The sequence below is a fragment of the Sturnus vulgaris genome, chromosome 3, assembly GCF_052056855.1.
Source record: "Sturnus vulgaris isolate bStuVul1 chromosome 3, bStuVul1.hap1, whole genome shotgun sequence".
Taxonomy (NCBI): domain Eukaryota; kingdom Metazoa; phylum Chordata; class Aves; order Passeriformes; family Sturnidae; genus Sturnus; species Sturnus vulgaris.
Window position 1 is genome coordinate 54447582 of NC_142245.1, and position 24328 is coordinate 54471909.

The following is a 24328-nucleotide window of genomic DNA, read 5'->3' on the forward strand; positions in this document are numbered from 1 at the left end:
AAGAGCCCAGTGAGTAGTATTCTGACAGACTACATATGACATCAATAATTAGCACAATATTGCAGATACTGAAAAGTTCTGTGGCTTTGCAAAATTTCAAGGTATAACCAAATTCCACTAAGTCACCATGGAAAAATAAAGATAAATTTGTATTCCCAGGACTATCTGATAAAAAGATAAGCAAAGCAGCCTAATAGCCTTGCTACTTTTTTATCCTGCCACTTTATAACATACTCAGCGCTGTCATATGTTAAAGCTCTCAGGACAAATAGGATAGTCTTCATTGATCTCAATTGCACTTTCAATCAAAATTTGAATAAATTAGTAAATCCAGTGTGTTGTTCTGTACTACCAAGGTCAGATGCATAAATTGATTATGAAGAAGTCAGAAGGTACAGGGGTACTTCCTGTAAGGAGTTTATTTTCTTAAAGTTTACTCACTTGTCTCAGAAGTTAAAAAAGAGACAATCATGTAAAGGAAGGATAGGTAGCTTACTAGAAACAGAAATCTTTACATAGGTTAAGGGGGAAAGCCTCCTTCTTCTACTCTAATTATTAGAAGGGCATATTAATTACGACATGTCAGTTTGCATGAACTCTGCTCTGTTGACAATTTATCTCATACCTGGCATGCTTCTGAAGCCATTTTTGAAATGTAAGCTCCCTGGCACAACATATGCTCTGCTCATCTGAACAAGAAGCTTTACCTTTCAATGTATTAAATCTGTCAACCTCTGTCTTGTCTTTTTAAACTGTAAATGTAGAACGAAAATTATATGTAGTGAAACCTATTATACAAAAGGCAATCCATTGACTTCAACTGAGATCACCATAAACAATTGTAATAATGAAATAAATGTGACAATTTTAGTTGTTGTAGGAAAGTTTGGGTTGGAGTTTCTTTGGGATTGCATACAGGTCTGCCTTAAAGGCAGCCTGCAAAGCAAGATAAAAAAAACTATAAAACTATAAATTCTCTGATACTTTGTTCTGTTTGAAATCTGGGACTAAATAAAGGGTTTGTAAGCCTCGGGTTTTCTTCCCCTTAGAGATTATTTTTAATTATATGCTTTATACACTAACTAAAGTTAATTTGATATGTTAAAAATATCTTTCCTTTACAGCAAGATTTCTGATTGCTACCTGTTCTAACACACTGAATGCTATATAGGAAGATATACCAGAGTAACCTGTATTATAAACTTGGTTTTGTTCCCTTTTCTCCCAATGCAAATGTTTCTAAATTTCTTTCTGGAGTCAATCAATACACATGATATAAGTGCTTTATAAGCAATCTTTAGCACTATTAACTGAGATAGTTATTCCACTGGAGATCATTTGAGTGAATTATTTTAGCAATCTGCTTGTATCAGCTGAATAAAAAAAAAAATTCTCTTCCTAATAAGCATAGTGCCCCCCCCCCCAAAATCTCTTCATTTTTCTTTGAGTTAATTAAACCTTTCCAGCCCACACTCTTACGAATTCTGAAAAATTTTGCTAATTCAGATACACCTCCTGGAGAGGCTGAAAAAAATACCACCCTGCAGACAGGCAACATCTCTATAAGCAAATGCAGAAAACTGGATGTTCTAATCTAGCTTGCCTATTGTAAAAAATATCTCCCAGCATTCAGACTAAATTTATCTATTACAGAATACAGCACCAGTAGTACTGACAGAATTTTTTTTCCTTATAGAGTTAAAAAAATTGGTCTAGACTCTTATCAAGAGTAAATGCTATAATAATTCTGACATTAATAGTGACAGAAAAAATAATGATGATGCATTTTTCTTTTTCTCTTCAAAAATTTGACACTTCTTTGTTACAGTTAAAAACACACTTCTACAGCATTAAAGAGACTTCTTCTAATAGTATAAATTTTCATACTTACTGTGAAAGTAATATTCTGGATGGTGTATGTCAACTTGTTTAGATCTTCAAAGCTAACAAATATGTTGTATTGAGTGTAGTTCAGGTAGCCCAGGTGAGCAACAATGATTTCACTGCATTTCTGTGAACACACATAGAGAATAGTATATATAAGTCTTCAAATTATTCCTGAATATGCACTGTTAGTATAGGTTGGAAAATTTGTTTCTAAATGGTTCAACGTTGATGATATTTATTATACATCTCAGCAATCTCAATCAGTCTGATCAAGACTTTCCTGAAAGATACCAGAGAGAGCAGAAGAAACTGATAAAGTCAGTCAGGTGGATCAGTGGCTGAACAATAAACAGTGCCAACTTTTCACTCGAGCTGGTGACAGCAACTGCTTGCAGCACCAGAATGGAACCAAATAAGCTGGTGAGATGGGGCTACCTTGTACTAACTCATTTTTAAAAGTTAACAGGAAGAAAGAGAAAACCCAAGCATATTATTCTCTTGGCTAGTGTAATTAAATCTAATAGAGCACTATTAATTAATTTCTGTAAATTTCATATATTTATATAAAAAGAAAACACTTGATTAACTATATATGCCTATCATAAAAAACTTCAGCTATGTCCTTCCTAAAGGATTTCCATCTGGAGAAGCTGTTTTGAATGTCTTTTAAGCTTAAAAATTTCAGTGAAAATTACATTAGAATCTCCAAATATTTCTTCACAGTGGCAAAAAATTTGGCTTTTTCAGAACACAGTTGCCAGCTGATTTCAAGCAGATTCTGCAAGGTGTTGGAGTAGAATTTTTCTCTCCTCTGGAAGCCCCAATCCAATCTTCTGCTACAATATCCCTTTCTTCAGAACTGCTAAACCTGTTTAGGTGACTGAACAGGACCCACTGCTTTACTGATAAAGAGCAACTCTGAGAAAAAAGAGGGGTCTTTAACCAGCAATAGACACAAGTCACAGAAGTAAACAGAAAAATAACGGGACAGGTAGGGGTCTTGTCAGCATTACTGCCTACATTGCCATTATAAATAAAACTGTCCTGTAGAGTCTTCCCTGAGACGTGTTTAAAAGGTACATTCTTATTTGCTATGTAAAGTAGCATGCACACAGATTAAAAGAAGATGCAATACATCAGAGTTTTGTTTAAGCAAGTGCATACTTGTGCACAACTGAGTAATCTCGTCCGATTGTGAACTTGATTGTTAACGTATGGTGTGCTTCCATCCTTCACCACTCCCAGGACTTTGACTGTCATAGTCACATTCTTCTTGAGGGACACTGGAATTAAAACAGAAAACATAAATCTATTGCTACATACAGAAATTAAATCTCAAATAGGGTTCCAAAATAACTTAAAACACATATGCTATCCAAATTCTACATTATTGGAGTAGGGATACAGTATTTTTATACATAAGTGGTAAGTCACAAGCCCTGTACTGAATCTTGACGACAGATTAACAATTACTAATGCCTATTTCTCACATATATACAGGGAAGTTGTATTGAAAAATCAATATCAATACAATCTACACATCTAATTCCCCCCCAAAATGAAGAAGGAAATACACGATTATCTAGATACTACTGTTTTCACAAAAATAATGAACAACTTTTCCCCTACTCCTGCTGCTTACAATTCCATCAGTGCTGTCCATGTCTTTACCAAGGGAGGGGGGTGATGTGGAAGAAAAGTGGAAAAACCCAACAACCACAGCCAGAAAGCAACAGGATCATGTGTGTGACAGACAGAATTAAAGATACAATAGAGAGGTTGCTATAGCAGTTTCCTGAGAATTAGGTCAGATTCTCACCATCGTGCTGATCCAACTCAACCACACAGGTCAGCCACAGCTGCTGGTTGTAAGTTGACAGTGGTGGTGAACTTAAATTAAATGGCTTCAGCTGCAAAAAACCCCACAAGGTTAGCACCAGCCTTTACACTGTTACATGACATATCTGTAGTTAAAACAATGAGAGGCATGTTAATTATGTTTGTGACAATGTTTTTGAGAAGAGATTTATACCTGCTACTCTATGTGATAAGCAGCTCACATAGAAGTCTTCCAAAGAAGTAGCTTAAACAGCACATGTATTTTGCAAAGCACTGAAGTAAGGAAAGGTACAACTACCTAAACCCCATAAAAGCAGCAGCAATAAAACAGAAAAGTTCAGATATGAAAAACAAAATCTTGAGGGCCAGCTTGAATGTAAGAAATAATTTTTAGCACTTTACATCAAAAGTCAGATTTGTGAGCCTTCATTTGCTACACAGTTTTAAACTTGTTAAGCTATAATTACAAAAAAAGCCCTATTTTCTACTAGGTTTTCTAAAAATCCCACATTCAGTTCAAAAGAATGAAAGGTATCATTAACAGATAAAATCTACACACCGGAAAGACTTCCCTAATTTGAAATCAAGATGTGCTTTAAAAAAAAGATAAAATCCACCCACAGTATTGTATTAATCCAAACATATAGAGGAGACTGGTAGGTAAAAAAAAATAAATAAATGTCCTAGTGTATTTAAAGGAAATATACTTTAAGAAAAAACCCACAACAAAACCTTTTTTGCACTCTCACAAAAAATACTTTAGATATTAGGTTGACACTGAAGAGCTAGACAAACAAAAATGCAAGAACCAAGAACCAAAATATCAAAGCATTTGAGAACATGTGAATGTTCCTCTTAGGAAGCCAGATTCCATGTCTTGGTCACATGATAGTGAAAAATTAATGAGAAATATTTCTTTACAGATGATAGAAAGGGAAATCACAAGAGGGATAGCATTTCTCGCCACTGAGCGCATTGTTTTTCAATGCATGTTCTCAATTTCTATTTCTGAACCCCCTACAAGAATCTCCAACATCAATTCACAAAGGAAAAATTCACATGTTTCATTATCAGAAACTGCTGTCAAGAAACATCCTAGAAATCCCCACCTGAGCTCTCACAACAGTAAGAGACCAGAAATTGTTGCTGGGCTATTCATGAATTAACAAAGCAGTAGTACAATATTGCATGTTCAGCTTCAAACTGGGAAGTACCACTAAGACATTCAGCAGTACAAGTTTAAATATTTAAAATAGCTGGGGAGAAAGAGGGAAATGTTTAACATTACTAACATCAAATAAAGCCATTCATATAATCCAACAATATTTATTAACTCTTACCTTTAGGCTGTTATTTAAGTCAGTTCTTGCTACAGAAGTTTCAATTACATTAGGACCTACACAATATATAAGAAGGAAGAAAGAAAATAATATTGAAGTATACATATAAGTGATTATGTAAATATAGGTTTTCAAAAGACTGTACAAAATACCCCTTGCAAAGTAGGTAAATAGTATTCCATTTTTCAGATGCTTCAGATAAAGGATAAAGCACTTGTACATTTCAACATAATTTATAAATTTGACCTGCATGTTCCTTTAAGTATCTCTGCCATGGTATTTCTACACATTATTAAAGTAAATTATAAATCAAGAACTCCATGTCAAAGCCCTGAATGTGTACTCTAAACTACTGCAATTTTAGAAGCAGTGTTTATTCATATAAGTTTGTATCTGTCTATCTATGTATATGTATCTCCCAAGAGTTTATGGGAATGCAGTCATGAAAGCACTCAGCTACAGAACTCCCCTGTTCAATTAGATCAGGTTGCTGAGGACCATGTCCAAACATCTTTAAGGACTGAGACCCCCACAGCCTGTCTGGGAAACCACCATTACAGTAAGAAAAATTTCCTAATAGCTAAGTGGAATTTCTTGTGTTCCAGCTTGTGTTGCACCTCTGAGAAAAGCCCCATCTTCTGCATAACCCCTGATAAGGTGGTTCCAGACAGTGATACAATTTCCCTTTAGGTATGCAAGAGCATGGGGTACTGAGGACAAGAGGAATGCACACAAAACACAAAAGGACTAAACCAGGAAAGTGACAGGGAAGAGTAGAAAAAGAGTAGAAAACTATAGACACCTGCTGTGTCTATACAGCAGGTTGTGAACACATACAGTGGATGTATAGCAGATAGGGACATGAGCAAGACATATACACCTGCATTTGGGCCAGGAAGATCCCTCTGTCCAAATGGTCTCTCCCTGTACATATTTGGTCTGGCAATTCAATGGAATTTTTTAACCCTCAAAATATGCTCATTTAATCACAAACTCAGTATCATTACAATTATGCAAGAAAAGCAGTTTCTCACGAAGACCAAACCCTTCAAAGTTGCTACTGAGAAACAATGGAAAAGAAGGAAGTTTATAAATCAGCAGCATGGGATCACTCTGTCCAAGATAGGTTAGCTGTCATGACAGCTCTAAAAATGCAGCACTGCTTGGGTTTCCTACAACCACTCTAATAACAATATTAACCATCTTACAGACTTAAAAGGAAAAAATAAGAATTTCAGCCATCATAGCCAGAATTTCACATTAGAATTGCTGTGCAACATCGCTAACACCACTCACTGTAAAGTCAGTTCTGCATCGCTGAACTTTTCAGTTCTCAAATACATATAAACCAGATTTTTGATAGGCATTTTTTGTTTTAAAAAGCAAAACTGAGTAGGTGCTCAAATTGGTAAGTCATCATATATCAGTAATTAAGTCTTGATGAAACAATTAGAATTAGCCTTTTTAAGGGTTTTATTTTTTTAAGTGAAAGATATGAACCAATATTGGGACAGAAAAATCACAGTCAAAGTTTTTAAGAACAGCAACCAAACAAGTAATGAAGTTCTAGTGCTATAACTGCTTCTTCTCTAGCAAATGATATACAAAAGCTTTTGAAACAAAATGATGCTGTGGCTGCGTTATTAACAAATGGAGACTAATTTAAATAGTTATTGCTTGTCTTTTAGTCTTGCTCAGGTAACATAATAACAGATGAAGGCAAAGAACCACCCTGAGGTGATGAACAGCATAGCTACAGAAAATGCACCTTGCACCTTGGATTTTCTTTGAACTTGTTTCACTCCAAAGACAGCACAGACCCATTGTGAAAAGAGAAAGTGAGTGCAACTTGGAAAAAAGACCAAATAAGTCTCTGTGTGTTTTGGGTTATAGGAACTGTAAGAGCAGCATCCATCTCCAATCAAACTGTCTCGATTTCTCAGATGAAAATCAGGAGTTCTGCCAGGCTTCCCAAACTGTAGGTATTGATGTTGAGTGTGGGCAATGGCATATTTAAGTAGCACAGAAAATATGGATGTATATCCCACACTTTCATTTATTTAGTGGGTTTGGTGAGCTTTCCTCAGACGGTACCCTTTAATGAGGGAGCATGCTGCTGCTAAGGCCCCTCCTTCTATTCACTGGAAGCAAGCAGCTGTCAACAAAAGCCCTGAGGAATAGCACAGTAATTGTTCAGTGAGTCTCCTCCCAAGGTAAACAGCACTCTTCTAAAAATATTTAAGTTATAATAATGAACAGTGTCAGCCAAGCTATCCAGCAAACCAATCTTACAAGGACAAGAGCCCCATAGCCATGACAGTTCCTGATGGGGATGACGAGCAAGGCCTGGGACCACAGCATGCTACAGATGACCAAGCGTTGCTTACAGCAGCCAAGTCCCCTGGGTCAAAGGTAACTATATCATCAGATTACTCTGCATGTAGGCACAATACACCAGCACAGCTCCCTCTCAGGTTCTGCTACCGATTAAGAACAAAATACTAAGTTTTCTCTTCCAGGAGCATTGCTTTTTGCCTAGTCTTACATAAAACAACTTTCTTTCATTTCTTGCAGCCTAGCAGTATAAGTACACAAGTACAAAAATGGTTCAATTTTAAAGCCAAATAGACAAATTACTAAATTAAATAATTATTTTCTTTTTTCCTTTATCATAAAATGCACTTTTGCAAATATGTTTATGCAGTATTTTAGTGGCCAAATAACGCCCTTCAGCATCCTTCACCAAGTCACGGATTATCAGCGGTTAACCTTTATGAACTGAAAGCCTATTTAGACCCTTCAGCGGCTATAATAAATCATACAGCAGGAAAAAAGGTTTTATTTCACAGACAAATTCTATTATTGAAGGCTATTATGAAAAATGTACTACCTACAAAGCACAGATGGGCATAAAAAGCCCCAACAGATGCCTCCAATTAACCCGCCCTTCTTGCTAAGGCAGGCAGGACTGGATGACTCCCAGGCCTGGGCAGCCCTTCTCACTCTAAAAGAGGTGACAGACAGGACAGAGGTGGGAACAACCCAACAGATGGGCCAAGAAGTGTCAGAGAGGGGCACAGGAGAACCCTCTGGATATGCTGAGTGATGTGGAAGTCAGCAGTAAAGTAGATGAAGATGGTAACAACCTCAAGTAATTCTTTCATAGGGGGTGAGTTGCTTAATGAGTACCAGCCCCACCTTTCCCTTCATCCCATCACTTCTGTATTGATAAGGCTCTCCTGACAACAGAGTATTAGTATATTTAACCCTGCTAGGAGAGCACACTGACTTATTTTTCAAGCATGTTTTAGCCCTGGAAAAGCTCCCTGGCATGAAATAAAGAAGGGTCCTATGCTTTTCAGCTCCCTAGTGACACTGCAGCTTTGTTGACCAGATGATGACAAATCTCTCTGATCTCCAGGATGAGTACCCAGGCACTATGTGCTTAGCTTCCCAGGTCATGTCAGGACTCTCACAAAGATCTCTGAAACCAAGCTAAGCTCATATATGTTTGACAAGTGAAGTTCATGTTTTTACACTTAAGTATTTTGTATTTACATAGCATTTATCACCCAAACGTTTAGAAGGCTTTACAAACAGTTACCAGTTTCCTCACAGGAAATCAAGCATTAGCTCTACCATTTTACAGACAGAAATACAAAGAAAAACAATTAATGTAGCAGTCTGCTGAATTGCAATATGAATGAAGCTGCTTTTGTTTCATTTTGCTGACTCTCCCCTGCAAAGCAGTTGCACATACTGAGTCTTTGTAGGCAGTACTCCTATGAAAAAGTGAGATGGAAGAAACGTTTCCCTGTCAAGACTAATGCTCCCTCAGACATCTCAGGAACAGTAAGCTCATTAGCATTTAAACACATCTGCAAATACCAACAGGTTTAGACAAAGTATATGAGAACTGTAATCTTTTAAAAAGAGAACATCCTTACCTGCTATTCCTATGAAGACTGTCAGACCAAAACAAACAAAGAACACTACAAAGACCAGAACAAAATGCCTTTTGGACAGTGTATACAATCGCATCGGGGCCAGCCTACAGGAAGCAAAAGAAACCACAGAATTAATGTCGGTCATATTTCTAAAGGGGTAGAAAATAAACCCCACTCATTCTACAACAAAGAAAATTAAACAAAACTCTGAGGTAACATGTAACACTACGAAAAAAAGATATTCATGCTTCTTCATAGAGCAAAGATAACAGGAATTATTAAACATATGTATGTACACACACATCTCCAAAATGTAGGCATTTTACCCATTTTTTCATGCTAGGGTTTTCTATTGTCCTAAATCTTGAGCAATAGAAAACACTTCTTACAAGGAAAAAAGGTTGTTTTTGTTATTCCATACATTATTAACTTAAATGTCCAAGACCCTGTGTCTCCTGCAATGAGAGCTTCATCTAAAGGGACAGACATCACTAACAACTCAGTTACCTGCACAGGATCTTGATGAGTTGTCTATACCTTATAAATATACTTCAACCCTGCAGGATCATCCCTAACAAGGAGTAGGGCAGAACTCCAGATCTGCTAGATGTGCAAGCTCAGTCTTTGAATTTTTGTCTGAGCTCCACCAAAGCTTGGGAAATAAAAACCTGAACCCAAGTTTACTACTGGACACCTAAATACAAATACACAAACGAGCAATGACATCTCTTGCACTATGCATTGGTGGTTATCATTAGGTTAAAGACAAAACGAGGGGGCAGGGGTGTGGGTGTGCATTGAAAATACCAATTGCATTCCCTGGAAAACAGGTAACTTCCAGTTCTGTTAGCCTAAGGGAAATATGATCAAATAACTAATCCTACACAAGGTGAACAAATCCACCATGTTTAAAAATACAGCCAACATTTCCTCTTGAGTTATGCCAGAACTGAGCCACCACATACCTGACTTTCTACTGCTGTTCGAGGAGGTATGATCATAGGAACCTGTACAGTTTATATGGGAAAGCTGTAGGACTGGGGGGCTGATGGAGTGGTGGTGGTGTTTTTCAATAAATTTGCATGAGCACCACCATGGAAAGAAATGAAACCATAAGACTTTAGTGACAGTGCTCCCTTTTAGCTTGGCATAAAACTTCTTTCATCTTTTCACCAGCTGAATGGTGCTCTTACTGGTTCACCACATTAACAAAGAATTGCAGAAAAGGTGGTGAAATCCTTCCCATAAGCCCAGCCTGAATTTTGGGACCAGGTACCACATGCTGCATGCATGGCAGCCCTTAAAAGCAAGGTAAACAATTCACTTTAAACCAGCGCAAGGATTTTATAATAAAAACCTCTATTTTCTTTGAGAATTACTGCATTTACTCCAAATGAAGCACTACCAAAATCAATTTGCATTATTTCTTTACTGTAAAGTTTGAGAGATCCAAATCTTAATCTATCAATACACAAAGGAGGTGGGGAAGGGAGGAAAACCCTGCAGAAGTAACAAGAACTGCAAGCAAGTAGCTGCAAATGTTACAAATCTGCACAAACTGGCCGTGCAGGACTCCAGGCACGGCACCTGCAAAACACTTGCCACACACATTTACTTACAGCAGAAACTCTGCATCAGTCTAGAGGTCAGAACAGCTGACTGTACAGCCAGAAAAAGAAAACCATATATGAAATGACCAAGTAATTATTACATAAGCAGTATCGGATCATCACACAGAAGCCTCACAGGCAAATGGGATTTTAAGCTGACTTTTAAAAATGCCAATTAATAGAAGTATTTCAAACCAGAATTTGTCTGCACAACTTTTGCAGGGATGTAACCACAGTATTTTTCTTATATCAATGTCTTAAAACCTCAGCCTTCAAGCATTTAAACCATATTAAAGCTATTAAATATGTACTAAAACAACTAACTAAGGTGCATTTTTCCATCAGCTACAGGGGCTCCTTCAGTTCCACAGATGACCTGGTACTCCCTGTCTACCTAAGTACATGAAGTATGGGATATTATCTTGAGATACCAAAGTATTAATCTCAACAAGAAAATGCTTGATACATAAAAATAGTACATAAAATGTGGACATGCCTAAATTTACTATAAGACTTCAAGTGATTACCAAATGCTTCATGGCAGAGCACATACTGAGGATATCTCAACACAGGAAAGTCCAAGGGTTGAGCGTAGCTGACAACTGGAAGAATATCATATTAGCAGTAAAGCGTAACATATACTTGTGCTCTTCTGAACAGCTCACATCTGGGCATCCACTTAACAGCTACAGGCTGATGAAGGATACTTCTGACGTGCTGTGCATGTGCTTTGTTCTTCTGATAAGTTTCCTAATTTCAAAGCTTTTGCAGACGTTTCAAAATGCATGATGTGAATGTGAAAAGCAGCTCCCTCTCCACACTCCTTACAGGAAAGCTACCAGTTCCTCACCCAGCCAAGAGTGTTACAACCGCTGGCAATTAGCACCTTGATTTACTCATAAGCCAAATCAGATGTGCTTGTGAGCTTTTGAAGAAACGCATTCCAGACATTGGCTCATTCTTCATTCTAATTGCTCTCCAGATGGTGCAATACCTAATAGTCAGAATGAGCAGGTGTACAACCAACAGAGATGCTGTACCCAGCCAAGAGCAGAGGCACAGACAGGAGGCACACACCCCACGTTTTCCTTCCATTCACACCTGTACTCCTCAAGTCTCACTTAAGCCACTGACTGAATGAGCTGATTTAGAGGTCAGTAAGACAACGTGGACACTTTTATTAACAGCAAATGTAAGAAGTCAGCCAAATCTTAACTGCATTTCTCATGAGGGCAAACAACAATTTACAGCATTCCTATCAGGTGATGCATGGTTCATTGCCCCTCACCGAAGAACTTCCTTGTGTAGATTTAAGTGTCTCGTTGCACCTATCATCAGCTGACATACAAAGCAGGTAAAATCACCTTCCCATAAGTTCATTGTTCAACACCTTCTTTTGGAAAGAGATTTTATAAAGTTTATGAATATACATGAGTGCAAGTTGGTGATGCCCCATTGACATCCTCTATCTTACACTTGGAAGGCCCAGTAAAGAATGAAATGTTGGAAACATTTATGGGAAAATGAAAAAAGATTCCTCACGCTAGTTGCACCTGTTCAAGCAAGTAAAGAACTGTGCTTTGCTTTGCCAAGCGAAGTGGCAGATGCTTTAATCAGCCCAACCACAGCAGTCAAAAGCTCAAGACCAGTTATCCAACTGTCTGCAGGTCTTTCAAGTAGCTTTTACCACATACACTCAGCTTTGTCCTAACTCAGAGTGGTTTATAATTAACTTATGTCTGAAACTGACTGCAAAGGAGGAGAAAGCACTGAGATACAGAGAAATATTATACTGAGACATCTCAAACAGCACTCAGTAAGACTAAACTGCTCTAGTGCAGCCTGTGACAGAGTTAACTTTGGAAACACACACTCATAACAACTGCAATCTTTCAGTAGCCACCCATATGTGAGATGTAAAGGTGGCTTACATCTTGCTTTTGGAGTAAAATTTTGTCTCAAAAGATTCAGCAAAATGTTTCTCAGGATATTCCTCATCTCCAAATCACTTCTCATGACTGCACAACAAAGTCTTTAATGAAAACCATCATGAAAAACAGAGCCTGTTATATAATAGTTTTCATTTAAGACTGACTTATAAGAAGGGAAAGCTGTGGTGAAACTGACATTAAGCAGTAGGTAGGTACAGAGTTGATATTAAAACCAGAAATAACTCACTTTTATGCACAACAGCTTTTCTAAAATCCTAGCCTCAACATCTCTGCCTCCAACTGCTCTTCTCTATTTTAGGCTCACTCTCAAATAGAACCATCAAACCCACTCTGATTTGAATAATTATATATGCTACCTACGTTCACAGTACTGGGGCTATCCACACACCCTGCACTTGCTCGTGGTTTAAAGACACTGCTTGCTTCGGTGTCCCTCAGAAGACCTTTAATTTATTCTTGCAAATGTATTCAACAAGGGTTAATAGCTAAAGAGGCAGCACATGACTACATAAAAAAAGGCACCAAATTAACATTGTCATTACTGTACAGAACTGCTACATGACAACTGACCGATAAACGTGGCTATGCTTTACCTTTGTATGTGTGCACGAGGTGGGTTTGGCTTTTTTGGTTTTTTAGTCGTTGTTTGTTGTATTCATTTAAGTCTGAATAGTTAATCACGGCTATGGCTCTGTCCATGCCAAGAAATATCCGGGAAAACAAGTTTTTCTTTTTCCTTAACAAACAATCTGAGACTGGAGATACCGGGGGTGGAGGGAGGTTTCATTCGCTATATAAAAGGCAAACTCATAGCGTTCCTCTTAGGAAAAGGGAAGCCACCCTCGGGGTTCTGAGTGGCGAACCACAACCTCAGAAACATTCATTTAACCCTTGGCAAGCCGATATCCTCAAAGAGGATAGCGTGTATGAACGGAATTAGAGTCAGACTGCCGAAAGAGACGGAGGAGCCTCCCTCCCGGGAGATACTCAAGACCCGTCCGGACACAATCCCGTGCCACGTGCTCTAGGACCGACCCTGCCCGAGCAGGCAGGCTGGAACAGACGGCCAATGACTGTGGTCCCTTCCAAGCGTGCCCATTCCGTGATTCCGTGAATGACAACCCTCAGCTCCTCCCTCAGAGAAAGCAGTTTGTTCTCCCGGACCCGGAGCGAACCGGTGCCCCTCAGGCTCGCGCGCCCCCCGCCGCTCCCCGCCCCCACTCACGGCTCCATCGCGGCGCCGCGCGCGCGCTGCCGGCACCTCCTCCGCGCGCCGCCGTGGCACAGCCGGCGCCGCGCGACGCCTTCCGCGTGCGTCACCGCGCGGCCGCCACGCGGCCCCACACACGTCACGGGCCCCGCCGCGCCCCGGCCGCGGGGGAGCTGAGGGGAGGGGCGGGGGAGCTACGGCGAGCCCGAGGGGACACGCGGCCGCGCTGCGCTGGGGCGGCCGGAGGGCATCGGCTTGTCTTTGGTGAGCCGGCTTGCAGCGCCAGCCCATGGCTGCCGGTTCAAAATCACAGTAACACAGAATCAGGGAACCAGTTAGGTTGGAAAAGACCCCCAAGATCATCGAGTCCATCGTGTCAGCTGCACCATGGCACGGTGTGCCATGTCAGTCTTTCCTTAAAGACCTTTAAGGTGGTGACTTCACCACCTCCCTGGAAAACCTGTTCCATCTAATCACCCTTTCTGTGACAAAATTCCTTCTAATGTCCAACCTGAGCCTCCTCTGGTACAGCTTGAAGCCATTTCCTCTTGTGCTGTTCCTGGTTCCCTGGGAGAAGAGACCAACCCTCACCCGGCTACAGCCTCCGTTCAGGGAGTTGTCAAGAGCAATGAGGTCTCCCCTGAGCCTCCTTTTCCGAAGGCTGAACACCCCCAGCTCCTTCAGCTGCTCCTCATCAGCCTTGTGCTCCAGACCCTTCACCAGCTTTACGGCCCTTCTCAGGACTCACTCCAGCCCCTCGATGTCTTCCTGTAGTGAGGGGTCCCAAAACTGGACACAGGATTTGAGGTGTGGCTTCACCAGTGCTGAGTTCAGGGCAACAATCCCTGCCCTGCTCCTGCTGGCCACACCATTGCTGATCCAGGCCAGGATGCCATTGGCCTTCTTGGCCACCTGGGCACAGCTGGCTCATGTTCAGCTGCTGCTGACCAGCACCCCCAGGCCCTTTTCTGCCAGGCCACTTTCCAGCTACTCTTCCCCAAGCCTGTAGCACTACCTGGGGTTGTGGCCAAGATGTAGAACCCAGCACTTGGTCTAGTTGAACCTCATACTGTTGGTTAGGTGGCCAAAAGTGTCATTGTGTTGGGATAACAGCAGTATTTTCCACCTTTCCAGTGTGCTTTATCATCTTGTGCTGTTGTAGTAGCAACCATAGGTAGCAGAGGGAAATTTAACATAAATATAAACAGAAAATACTTAGGACAGAGAAGTGGTTCTGAACCCAGTCTAAACCCATCCATTTTAGGCAAAAGGCCTAATGTGACATATCCATGCTGAGCACGCACATGTTTACTGCCACCTGGGTTGTAAATCATTTTGTTTACCAGCTCTTTCAGTGGAATTAAAATGCTATCACTGCAGTCACCTGCACGAAACTTTGTGGTATTCAAGGGATGCAATTGATGTATTGTGTTTACAGAGAATTCAGTCAGCTCACGAGCAACCGAAATTAAATCCTAGGAGTGAGCAACTACTTTAAACACACCATGTAATAAAAATCTCTAGTTCATACCTAACAGTGTTTTGTTCTTGCACAATGTTAAATAATGTTTATTTAACATTGTGATAAAGTCGGATTTCTGTTCTGAATTTCTGTTAAAGGTCCTAAGACTGGGCAACAAAGATTGTCAACCTGGGTAGTGATAGCAAAGAGTAGGAAGGTATAGGGGTTAGCCAAACTATATTTTGTAGTCATTTTTGATAGCTCTAACTTCTGCCCATAGAAAGTCAGCAATGCAATTACTAAAAAATGTGGGAATACCTGATGTATAGTCTTGAACGAATTTCAGAGTAACTGCCTGGCTTTGTGTTTGTCATATACATAAGACAGAGCCACTTTGGGATGACCCCAGAATTGTTTAGATAGATCCGTCAACATACAATTTAAAAATTATCTCTTCAAATAAATAATTTCATTAAAAGCTTACTTAGATGATACAATGATCTTACTGCATTTTCTTTTAAAAAGTACTTAGGATTAAGAATATTATTGATTTTATTCCATTACTCTGGGGACAGTTATGTCATTACTTGTGACCTGTGGGACCCAGTATGGTTGTTGTGTAATGCCACTGAACCTAAAAACATGCTGGGAATTAATGTAGTCATTGATACTGGTATTTATCCCATCTGTGATTTCCAGCACTGATGATCACTTAGTAATCTTATAAAAATAGCTGCCTTGAGAAATACATAGTACTAGTCGATGAAGAAGTCTACACATTTTAAATCAACAAGAGGTTAAATTGTAGACAAGAATTAACTGGGGGGAAGAAAATAAAGCTTTGAGTAATCAGGACAACTTAACAAAGTAGTGTCTGCTCAGAACAAGTTATCACTGCCGAGCCACAATGGTTGTTAGGTCATGGATGACTATGACATGCATTGTGTCGCTTTCAGCATACTTCACACTTCAACAAGTTCTCCCTGGCCAGAAAATGATGGAATGGTGCTTACAGCATCTGTGACCATTCCCAGTGTTCTGGGAAGCATGGTTGTAGAGTTTTGACTCTCTGCAGTTACACTTCCATTTATGTGCACGCTACTGAGCTGTTCCAAGGACTGCTCCAATCACTATGGCACTCAGACATCTCACTAACGTGAATTTGTTGTCCTCAAACCAAAAGTATGTTCTTCTAATTGAGTAGGAAGGAAACTTGAAGCACAGAGAGACTGAGCCTTGCCAAAAGTCACTTGGAGAACAGTGTAGGTGGCAGAGCTTGAAATCCAGCTCACTTCAGCTAGCCATAGGACCACATTTCTGTTTGCCATCTACCAGCTTTCAAAGGGTTATGAATACACTATAAACATGTACATTTGCATGCTATTTTTTGTGGAAAATTTTGCACTGAGTTTACAAACTAAATACTTGGAGGGAAGACACTGTGAAACTCCTCTCTCTCCACAGAGTCAGTCAGTCTCACTGCTTCTTCCAAGAAAATGCCTATCAGTGCCTTGTCTGACCTGCTCTGGGATGAAATAGTGCAAGAAGCTGCTGTCTGCCACATCTGTTGTAGGAGCTGGACAGCATGTGATGAATGAGGCTTGTAAGAGAAGGCAGACTGAGCTATGAATAAGAGGCTGAATGCTCACTCAGCTGGGATTCTACTTATACTGACCACCTTAGCACTAAAGCTGTACTTTCATGGCCAGTTTATGCTTTCATAGCTCACACCTACAGCTTCAGTGACAGCAGGTGAAATCCAGCCTCTCTCTAGCTGGAGGTCTTTGAATTTTGCCAGCACTCATGTTAGACTGGTGAATCGAATAATGGAAATCATCTGAGTTAAAGGTCACTTAGGAATCAGTTGCTCAGTCACTGTGCAGATAAAGGCTTAATTGTGGGCAGATGAGGAAGAGAGCAGAAATGTGTGACCAGGGAAATGAGAGCTAGGATGGCTTCTTTCAGCCACAGAGCCAGCTTATGGCAGCTTAAAGCAAACTTAAAGAGTGTTAGTCTCATCCTTTTCTCTCTGGCCCTAGCTATAAACTTCACACTGGGGTCATTCAAGTTCTTCCAGTTGCCAGGACCCTGGACGAATAAGAGAAGGGCGCGAGCTGTGGCTCAAAGCAGCCACTGAAGATCCTGCGAGGGTCAAGGCTGAAGGAAGCATGAACATCCCAGGAATTTGAGTGCAGATGTTCAGCAATGTCTTGTTGACCCCATGGCTTCTCACAGACTTGCACTTTTAGCCCTGGTAGAAGATTTTCAGGTGTGAAGAAATGTATATTTTCTCACAACAGCCTTTTCTGGCAGCTTCAAGTTTCTTCTCTAAAGCACACAGGACTAGTTCTCTATGGGAAAATGAACAGCTTCTCCTTATTGCTGACTCAAATAATGTGGTATTCTCTGGTCTTTTTGCCAAAGGAGCAGAACCACAGTCAATGACATTTTCCCACATGGTTTGAAGACTGTCTATTTAACATCAAGCATTAATTAAAGATGCAAGTTTTAAAATACTTTTTGTGATGTCCTATATATAGTTTGGGTTTTTTTATGTACAAAATGCCATATTATTACATGATAGGAGTTTAAAATGTATCCCTTGTTTAAAGCAGGGCAGATTGTAGGTCATTTATCTCAGTCTCTGGGTATTATTACTAAATTCAGCATCAACACTGTGCTTCCCTGTATAAGCTGATTAGCCAGTGGGATGTGTTCATTAACCTAGAAATTGATTTTTCAGGAATGCCATGTTGCAGTTATGCAACTCTGATGACAGACCACAATTTGGCCACCCTCCTTCTCTCTCCTGTCTATCAGGCAGGCACTTCAATTCCTATCAAAATGTTTCCAGCAAGCTCAACTCTTCAACATCAGCTAGGTGATAGAGTTATGAAATTCCCACTGAAAATCATCTGTCAGCTGATTGGGAAGCCTGGTGTCTTCTGGTAAGCTTTGGTATCTCACTGCTAGCATGTCAAAGAGATAAAAATGTGTTTTAATAATATTGGTACTAAGCTCTTTTCATACCAATAGTCTACTCAAAATGGCTTTAAGAACCAAGGGAGTTGTCATCTGCCAGCCCTCTGCCAGCTCTCCCTGCCCTGCCATCCCAGCCAGGAGGCATGCTAAAGCAAGAAGGAACATACTGGAGTGGGAGGGGGAGACACCAGGAAAATGAACAAACTGTTCATTCAAGGGGCTTGTTTGGAGCAATTTTTCAGAGGTACAAATTAAAGCAGTCCAGAATTTGTTGCAATAAATCTGATGTGCTTTATGGCAGTCCACATGACCCACAGGAGAGGGTAACACTTTTTCTTCTCTGCCTTCTCTGAGCTTATCTACTGCACCAAGCACTGTGTATTGTACCACAGACTAATCTGTGCACTGAGTCCAGCCCAAACTTGTGCTTGGGTTACCAATGAGTTTAGTGAATATCACACCTACTAGTCTGTAAATACACACTCTCTTTGACAAGCACACCATGCAGTGCCATGTCTGCCTTAGGGAACCCCTAACCTGGGCAGATGGGGTCCATTACTGTGCTGAGCCATGTCTGTTCTCTCAGTCTCTCCCAGATGATTGAGTGAAGTAGCTCTTGCTCATGGGGAAGTACACCAGGAGGCACAAGGTACAGACTGTTCTGGGCTATTGGGAAGAACAAACTCACTAACGTGGACGCCCCTCCATCTCTATAGTGTGAATGAGTGCCCTGGGACTATGCAGAGTGGGGATGACATAAGTTGGGATGGTCAAGGAGTCTGCCAGCCTTAGCTGTGTCCCATGTCCAGAGAACAGGCTGTTCACAGAAAGCTGCTGGGCCATATGTTCAAGAGCACTGTGCATTAAAGGAAAACATCACCAAAACCCATCACTAAAGTGGGATGGTCTTGGAGCTGAATCAGAAATTACTCAGCCATCCACGACAAGAGAGGACATTTACTTGGGATTACAGCTCTGTCAGCCATCTCTGAGCTAGGTCATCCCCTTGTATTGAGTCCCTTGCCAGTAAAAATAAGCACATACTGCACAGTTTACAGCAAGCACTCCTGAGTCAAGGGTCACAAAGGGGACTGACTGCTTGGTGTTTTTCCATTTCTGTATCAGCTCTGCTCCAAAGCTTTCCAGTTTCGTGTTTTCTGGTTGGCAGTAGGTATCAACAGTACATCCCAGAGTTCATTTATAACATGACCAAACGTCCTGAGTAAAACAAAGAGGGACAAGAGGATCATGAATCTAATTCTCCTTCTGGTAAGTGAGAGTTGCCTGTAAGAAGAATGCATGGTAGCATCAAGGATCCCTCCTCCGCGCCAAGAATCTAAAAAGCAAGGTGCCATTGCTACATCCGTCCGTAGTGCTGAAGGGAAACACTCGCCAGAGCAGCATGTATGCAGTGGCAGTAACAAAAATTCACTTTACACCAGGTCACTTAGGTTAAGATCTCAGGAATGCAGAGAAGTACTAGCATGACTTGTAAGTCAGGAAATATTATTTCCATGCTAAGAGTCCAGTATTACTCCATTTCATTCTAGATGACTGGCAGCTGATACCTCTTGGGGGTATTGTCACTGAAGAGAGGGCAATCTGGCACTAACTGTACAAGCTCATTTGATTCACTGTGGTAGCGTCTTTTCAATGCAGGAAGTTCCTCCATGCACTCTTAAGGTCATAAAAATGAATTAATTACAGTTTATCTTGGAGAGCTAAAGATTCTTCTGGAAATAAAGCTGAACAAATGCCTCTCCCACGACCTCTTATTTGTTAATTCCACAAGTTAATGTCTCCCCTCTTTCTCCATTCTAGTACCAATATTTCTCATCATGCTGCCAGATGCACACAGGTACATTTACATTGCTCCTTATCACCTCCCATGGCTTCTTACACCACATTCAAGTGCAAGGAGCCACTGTTTTGCCAGGAAAGACTGTGGTTTATTAGACTCTGCCAAGCTGTCAGACTGTGTTTCCAAGCTCTGTGACTCTGTAGTCTTTGATGTTGTGAATAATGAGACAAATTCAATCTAATGAACCACCTGCCCCTTCACTGAGAAAAACCACGTACTGAAGTAAATGACTTAAGCAGAGCAGCTGGGGTACTGTGCAGAAGCAGACTGCTCAGATGCACAGTAAAATAGAGCTGGACGAGACCTTTCAAGGTACCTCATCTTTCCTTCTGTCTTAGGACAGCATCTGCCAGATCTAAGACTTTCCTGGCATGTGTTTGTCAAAAGTTTTTAAAACCCTCCAATGATGGAGACGCTAGAGTCTTTCTGGATAATCCTTTCCTGTAGTGTTTTCCCATCCTTCCCATTCAGATTTTTTTTCTTGATGTCTAACAAGAACTTTTCTTGCTTCAGTTAATATTACTCTGTAATGTTTTGTCCAATATGAACATGAAGTTTCTCTTTACAGAAATTCCTATTCCTCCAACTTCAATGTTTGTTCTTTTAGGGGAGTAATCTCAAATTTTCCTCAAAGCTATGTTTTTGAGACTTTTGATTATCCAGATCCCTGTCTTATCCTCTCTTCCACTGGCAGGCCCTTAAAATGTGGTGTTCAGAATTGGACATAGCTTGTACTAAAGTCTGGAGTGTTGACTAAAGTGGGTGCTGTAACTCTCACATCTTATGCTTCTGCTGTACATTTACCTTCTTCATGCGTATAAGACAATGTCATTGTTGAAAGAGGTTATTTTATAAAAGATTACAAGTTCTATATCCTTTTGAGATAAAAATGTCATATAACTGTTCCCCAGCTTGTATTTGTGTGGCTGAACAACATCCATTCTCTGCATAGTTCCTGGCACCTCTTTCCCCTGATGTTCATTCTATTTTTTCGGGACCTTCCTCTAATTCAAAAAATTATTTTAATTTACAACCCAGGCATCCTCCAGGGCAACCCTTGGAGCCCTCCCTAGCCTTGTGTAATTTCAAACCATCCATACTCTCCAGCCATCACTGGTCAGTCACGGAAACAGCAGACAGGGCAAGGCTCAGAAGAAATGTGGGTGTAGCCCACGCAGTATATCTGTCCCTTCTAACCTCAACCTTTGCCAACCACTCTCATTTTCCTAATCCATTCTTATCCGATTCCAGGATTGTTTCGCGGCTGCTTCTAGAACACACCCCCCTCGCTTGCTACGACAGTGGCCCAGATGGAAATTGCCTGTGTCAAGGTGTTAACAGGTGAGGGCAGGAAGAGTGGCGTGGGGCAGTCTGATCGGGAGGCGCTGCCAGAGCACATCCCCAGGGCGGAGCAGCGGCCCCTCCGCCGCCGGGCTGCGGGACCCGGGCGCTCAGCCGGGGGCTCCTCGTGTGATTCCCGGCGCCCAACCCCCCGCTCGCCCCCGATCCCGGCCGGAGCCGCGCCCGGCAGTACCGGTAGTAGCGATCATCCTTGTAGGGCGTCAGGTCCTCCTGGATCTCCCGGTACGTCTCCCGCACCCGCCGGCAGAAGCGCTTGACCTCGCCGCACAGCGGGCTCCCGAAGGCGGCGAAATCCGCCTCCATGCCGCCCGCGCCGCCGCCTCAGGCCCCGCGCTCCGCCATGGAGCCCCGCCGGAGCCCACCCGGCGCTGCGCGGCCGCGGGGCGGGGGCGGCGCAGGAGCCGCAGCGGCGGCGGGAGCGGGGGGGAGCGGATGCAGGAGCGGGGGATGCAGGGAGAGGGATGCAGGGAAGGGGGATCCAAGGGGCCGAGTGCAAGGGACAGGGATGCAGGGGCGGGAGGCGCAGGGACGAAGGATTCAGGAATGGGGGATGCAGCAGCAGAGGATGCAGGGGCGGAGGATGCAGGGCGGGCCCTCCGAGCCCAGCCCGCACCCTCGGGGGCGGCGAGAGCCGCTTCAGCACCACGGAGAGGGGCAGCCGGTGCTGGGACGTAAGCAACGAGCTCGCGTTACCTCTGCTAAAAACATCTCTGTTATTATTATCTTTTTTAAAAAAATTAAACTGTTTTGTTCTCAAAAGCATAACAGGTCTATGTAAAATAAATGGCCTGATTTTTATTGTTACTTTTCCCCATCGAAGCAGGTATGTAAAAGAAACCCTATGCTAAATCCATTTTTCATAGTCATGACACTGTAAATGGTCCAAAACTAAGAATGATGCTGTTTACATTGTCTAAATCTAGAAACTGTGAGCTGGACTCTAGTCAGTTGATAGAGTGCCATGTTAGTTTCATTCATATTAAACTTTCCTTCATAAAAAAATCATATTTAAACTCGTTAAAATTATTCAATCAATTGAAGCCTTAATTTCCACTAACTAATGGCAGTGATGAGATCCATATTAAAAGCAAAAATCCCTTTACTCTTGGTATGCAAACATTGTGTCTACAAGGGATAAATATAAAAGTCTTCTGTACACTGCTCCTCTCATGTAAATATCTTCCCTATTGACATTCAGGAAGCTGGGCTGGGTTATTTCCCAGCCTTGCCCTTAGTCTGTATTTTATCACACACTAAGACTGGAAGATGCATTTTTACTTAAATTGATCTCTCACAAATGTGTGCTGGCAAGAGGGCACTTCTTGTTGTGCAGTGGGAGAGGGACAGACAAATCATCTCCCCCAGCAGGTGGGGGAGAAAGGGAGAGGAAGGTTCATCTCTGACGGAGAATTTCTATTTCCTACCTATGCATATTTGTAAGCTTGAGAAGACATAGCAGTAGGATAAAAGCCACGTTCACATTTAAGCCTGAGACAAAGGAGTTTTTTGTTGGTTTGCTGGTTGGTTTGTTTGTTTCTTGAGGGTCCAGAGCAGCACCATTCCAGAAATGCAATGCTCTTTGTTGTGTTGATTATCCAGGCTGGCTTCCAATGGTGTTTGTCTCCCTACACCTCAAATGCCATGGGAGGGTTCCAATACCTTCTATGGAAGGCTGGCAGGTTACTCACAGAGAAGGTGTTAGCATTGACCACATATTAATCCACCAACTTCTGCTGTCAAAAAAAAAAACCAAAAACAAAAAACAGACAGTGTTTCAACCAACAAATATCAGATATTACAGGGTTAAAATTAGGCCTGTGAATAGCAAAGCTTCTGGGAAGACACAAGCAACTGTATATTCCCATTGTGGTCCACATTAAATGCTCAAAAGACTCTAAGGAGGTCAAGGATGCATTTTGAGTCTCCAAAACACTTCAATACTTTGACGAAACAAGCAGTGCTCAGGGTTGCATGCAATTCCTAGGTAACATTTTTATATTAAAAAAAAAAAAAATTAGCTTGCATCCAAACCTTTTCGTCAAAGAAATTTCAGGTTTCCTTATTTTAGTAAATGAGAAAAGCATTAAAACATTTTTTTAATATTGAACAGACACTTCTATTAAAACTGCCAATCTATTTTCTTTTGTGAAGATCTTCTATCTCAGCTTGTATTTCTGGTATTTCAGCTTGCTGCTCACTTAGCCCAGCCCTGCAGACCTTCATGCTTCTCCTATTATTGGGTGTCCGTCTTTCCTGTCCAGAAGCACAACTTAAGTAAAAGCAAAGGAAGGCCAAGGTTTCATAGACAACTTTGCAAATAAGGTGCAAGATTAACCAGCAGATAACCTGCACTGGAGCATGACTTAATCTGCTCATTTCAGGATACCCCAGCTCATCTATCCAAGCACAGCATCTTCTGTGTCAGCTTGATTTTGCTGATTTTCACAGCGTGTGATAAAAGAGAGGCAGCATCAAACAACATATAAGAACAAACTAATCTAAAGTACTACTGAGAGTCTTACAAATCTCAGTTAGAATTAAAGCATCTGGAACTCAGTTCATCCCCTGAGAGCTTCTAGACTTCATGAAGGCAAAAAAAGCCCCAAGAGTCAAAGACTAAGATGTGATCAAGCTCAACATCAGCACTGCATCGTATCACATAACATAGAAAGAGTTTATTTTTGAGGGTAGAGCTTATCAGAAGTCCCCCTTCTTATTTTTCTTCCTGGTTCTACCCCTGGGTATAGTGAGCCTTTTGCAGCATCAGCCACATGTATTATATTGTGGTAGTGGTTAAATGCAAAGCTTAGCAATCCATGTAAAAGCACTAGGGTTATTACTCCGGGCTCTTTCAGAAGCAATAGCAGTTGGTGCTG

At 41.3% G+C, this 24328-nt stretch overlaps 1 protein-coding gene across 1 annotated transcript in view; it reads right to left on the reverse strand.

The window, feature by feature from the left end:
* TMEM181 (transmembrane protein 181) overlaps nucleotides 1–21812 on the reverse strand; it is a 34592-nt gene extending 12780 nt beyond the window's left edge. Inside the window, exons 1-6 of the mRNA XM_014888640.2 lie at nucleotides 21625–21812; nucleotides 9014–9117; nucleotides 5067–5122; nucleotides 3707–3797; nucleotides 3052–3170; nucleotides 1892–2011 (exon numbers count right to left, since the gene is read on the reverse strand). Of these exons, the coding sequence (XP_014744126.2) occupies nucleotides 1892–2011; nucleotides 3052–3170; nucleotides 3707–3797; nucleotides 5067–5122; nucleotides 9014–9117; nucleotides 21625–21755 (621 nt within the window). The 5' untranslated portion in view covers nucleotides 21756–21812. The remainder of the gene's footprint in view (nucleotides 1–1891; nucleotides 2012–3051; nucleotides 3171–3706; nucleotides 3798–5066; nucleotides 5123–9013; nucleotides 9118–21624) is intronic.
* Between the last annotated feature and the right edge of the window lie 2516 nt (nucleotides 21813–24328).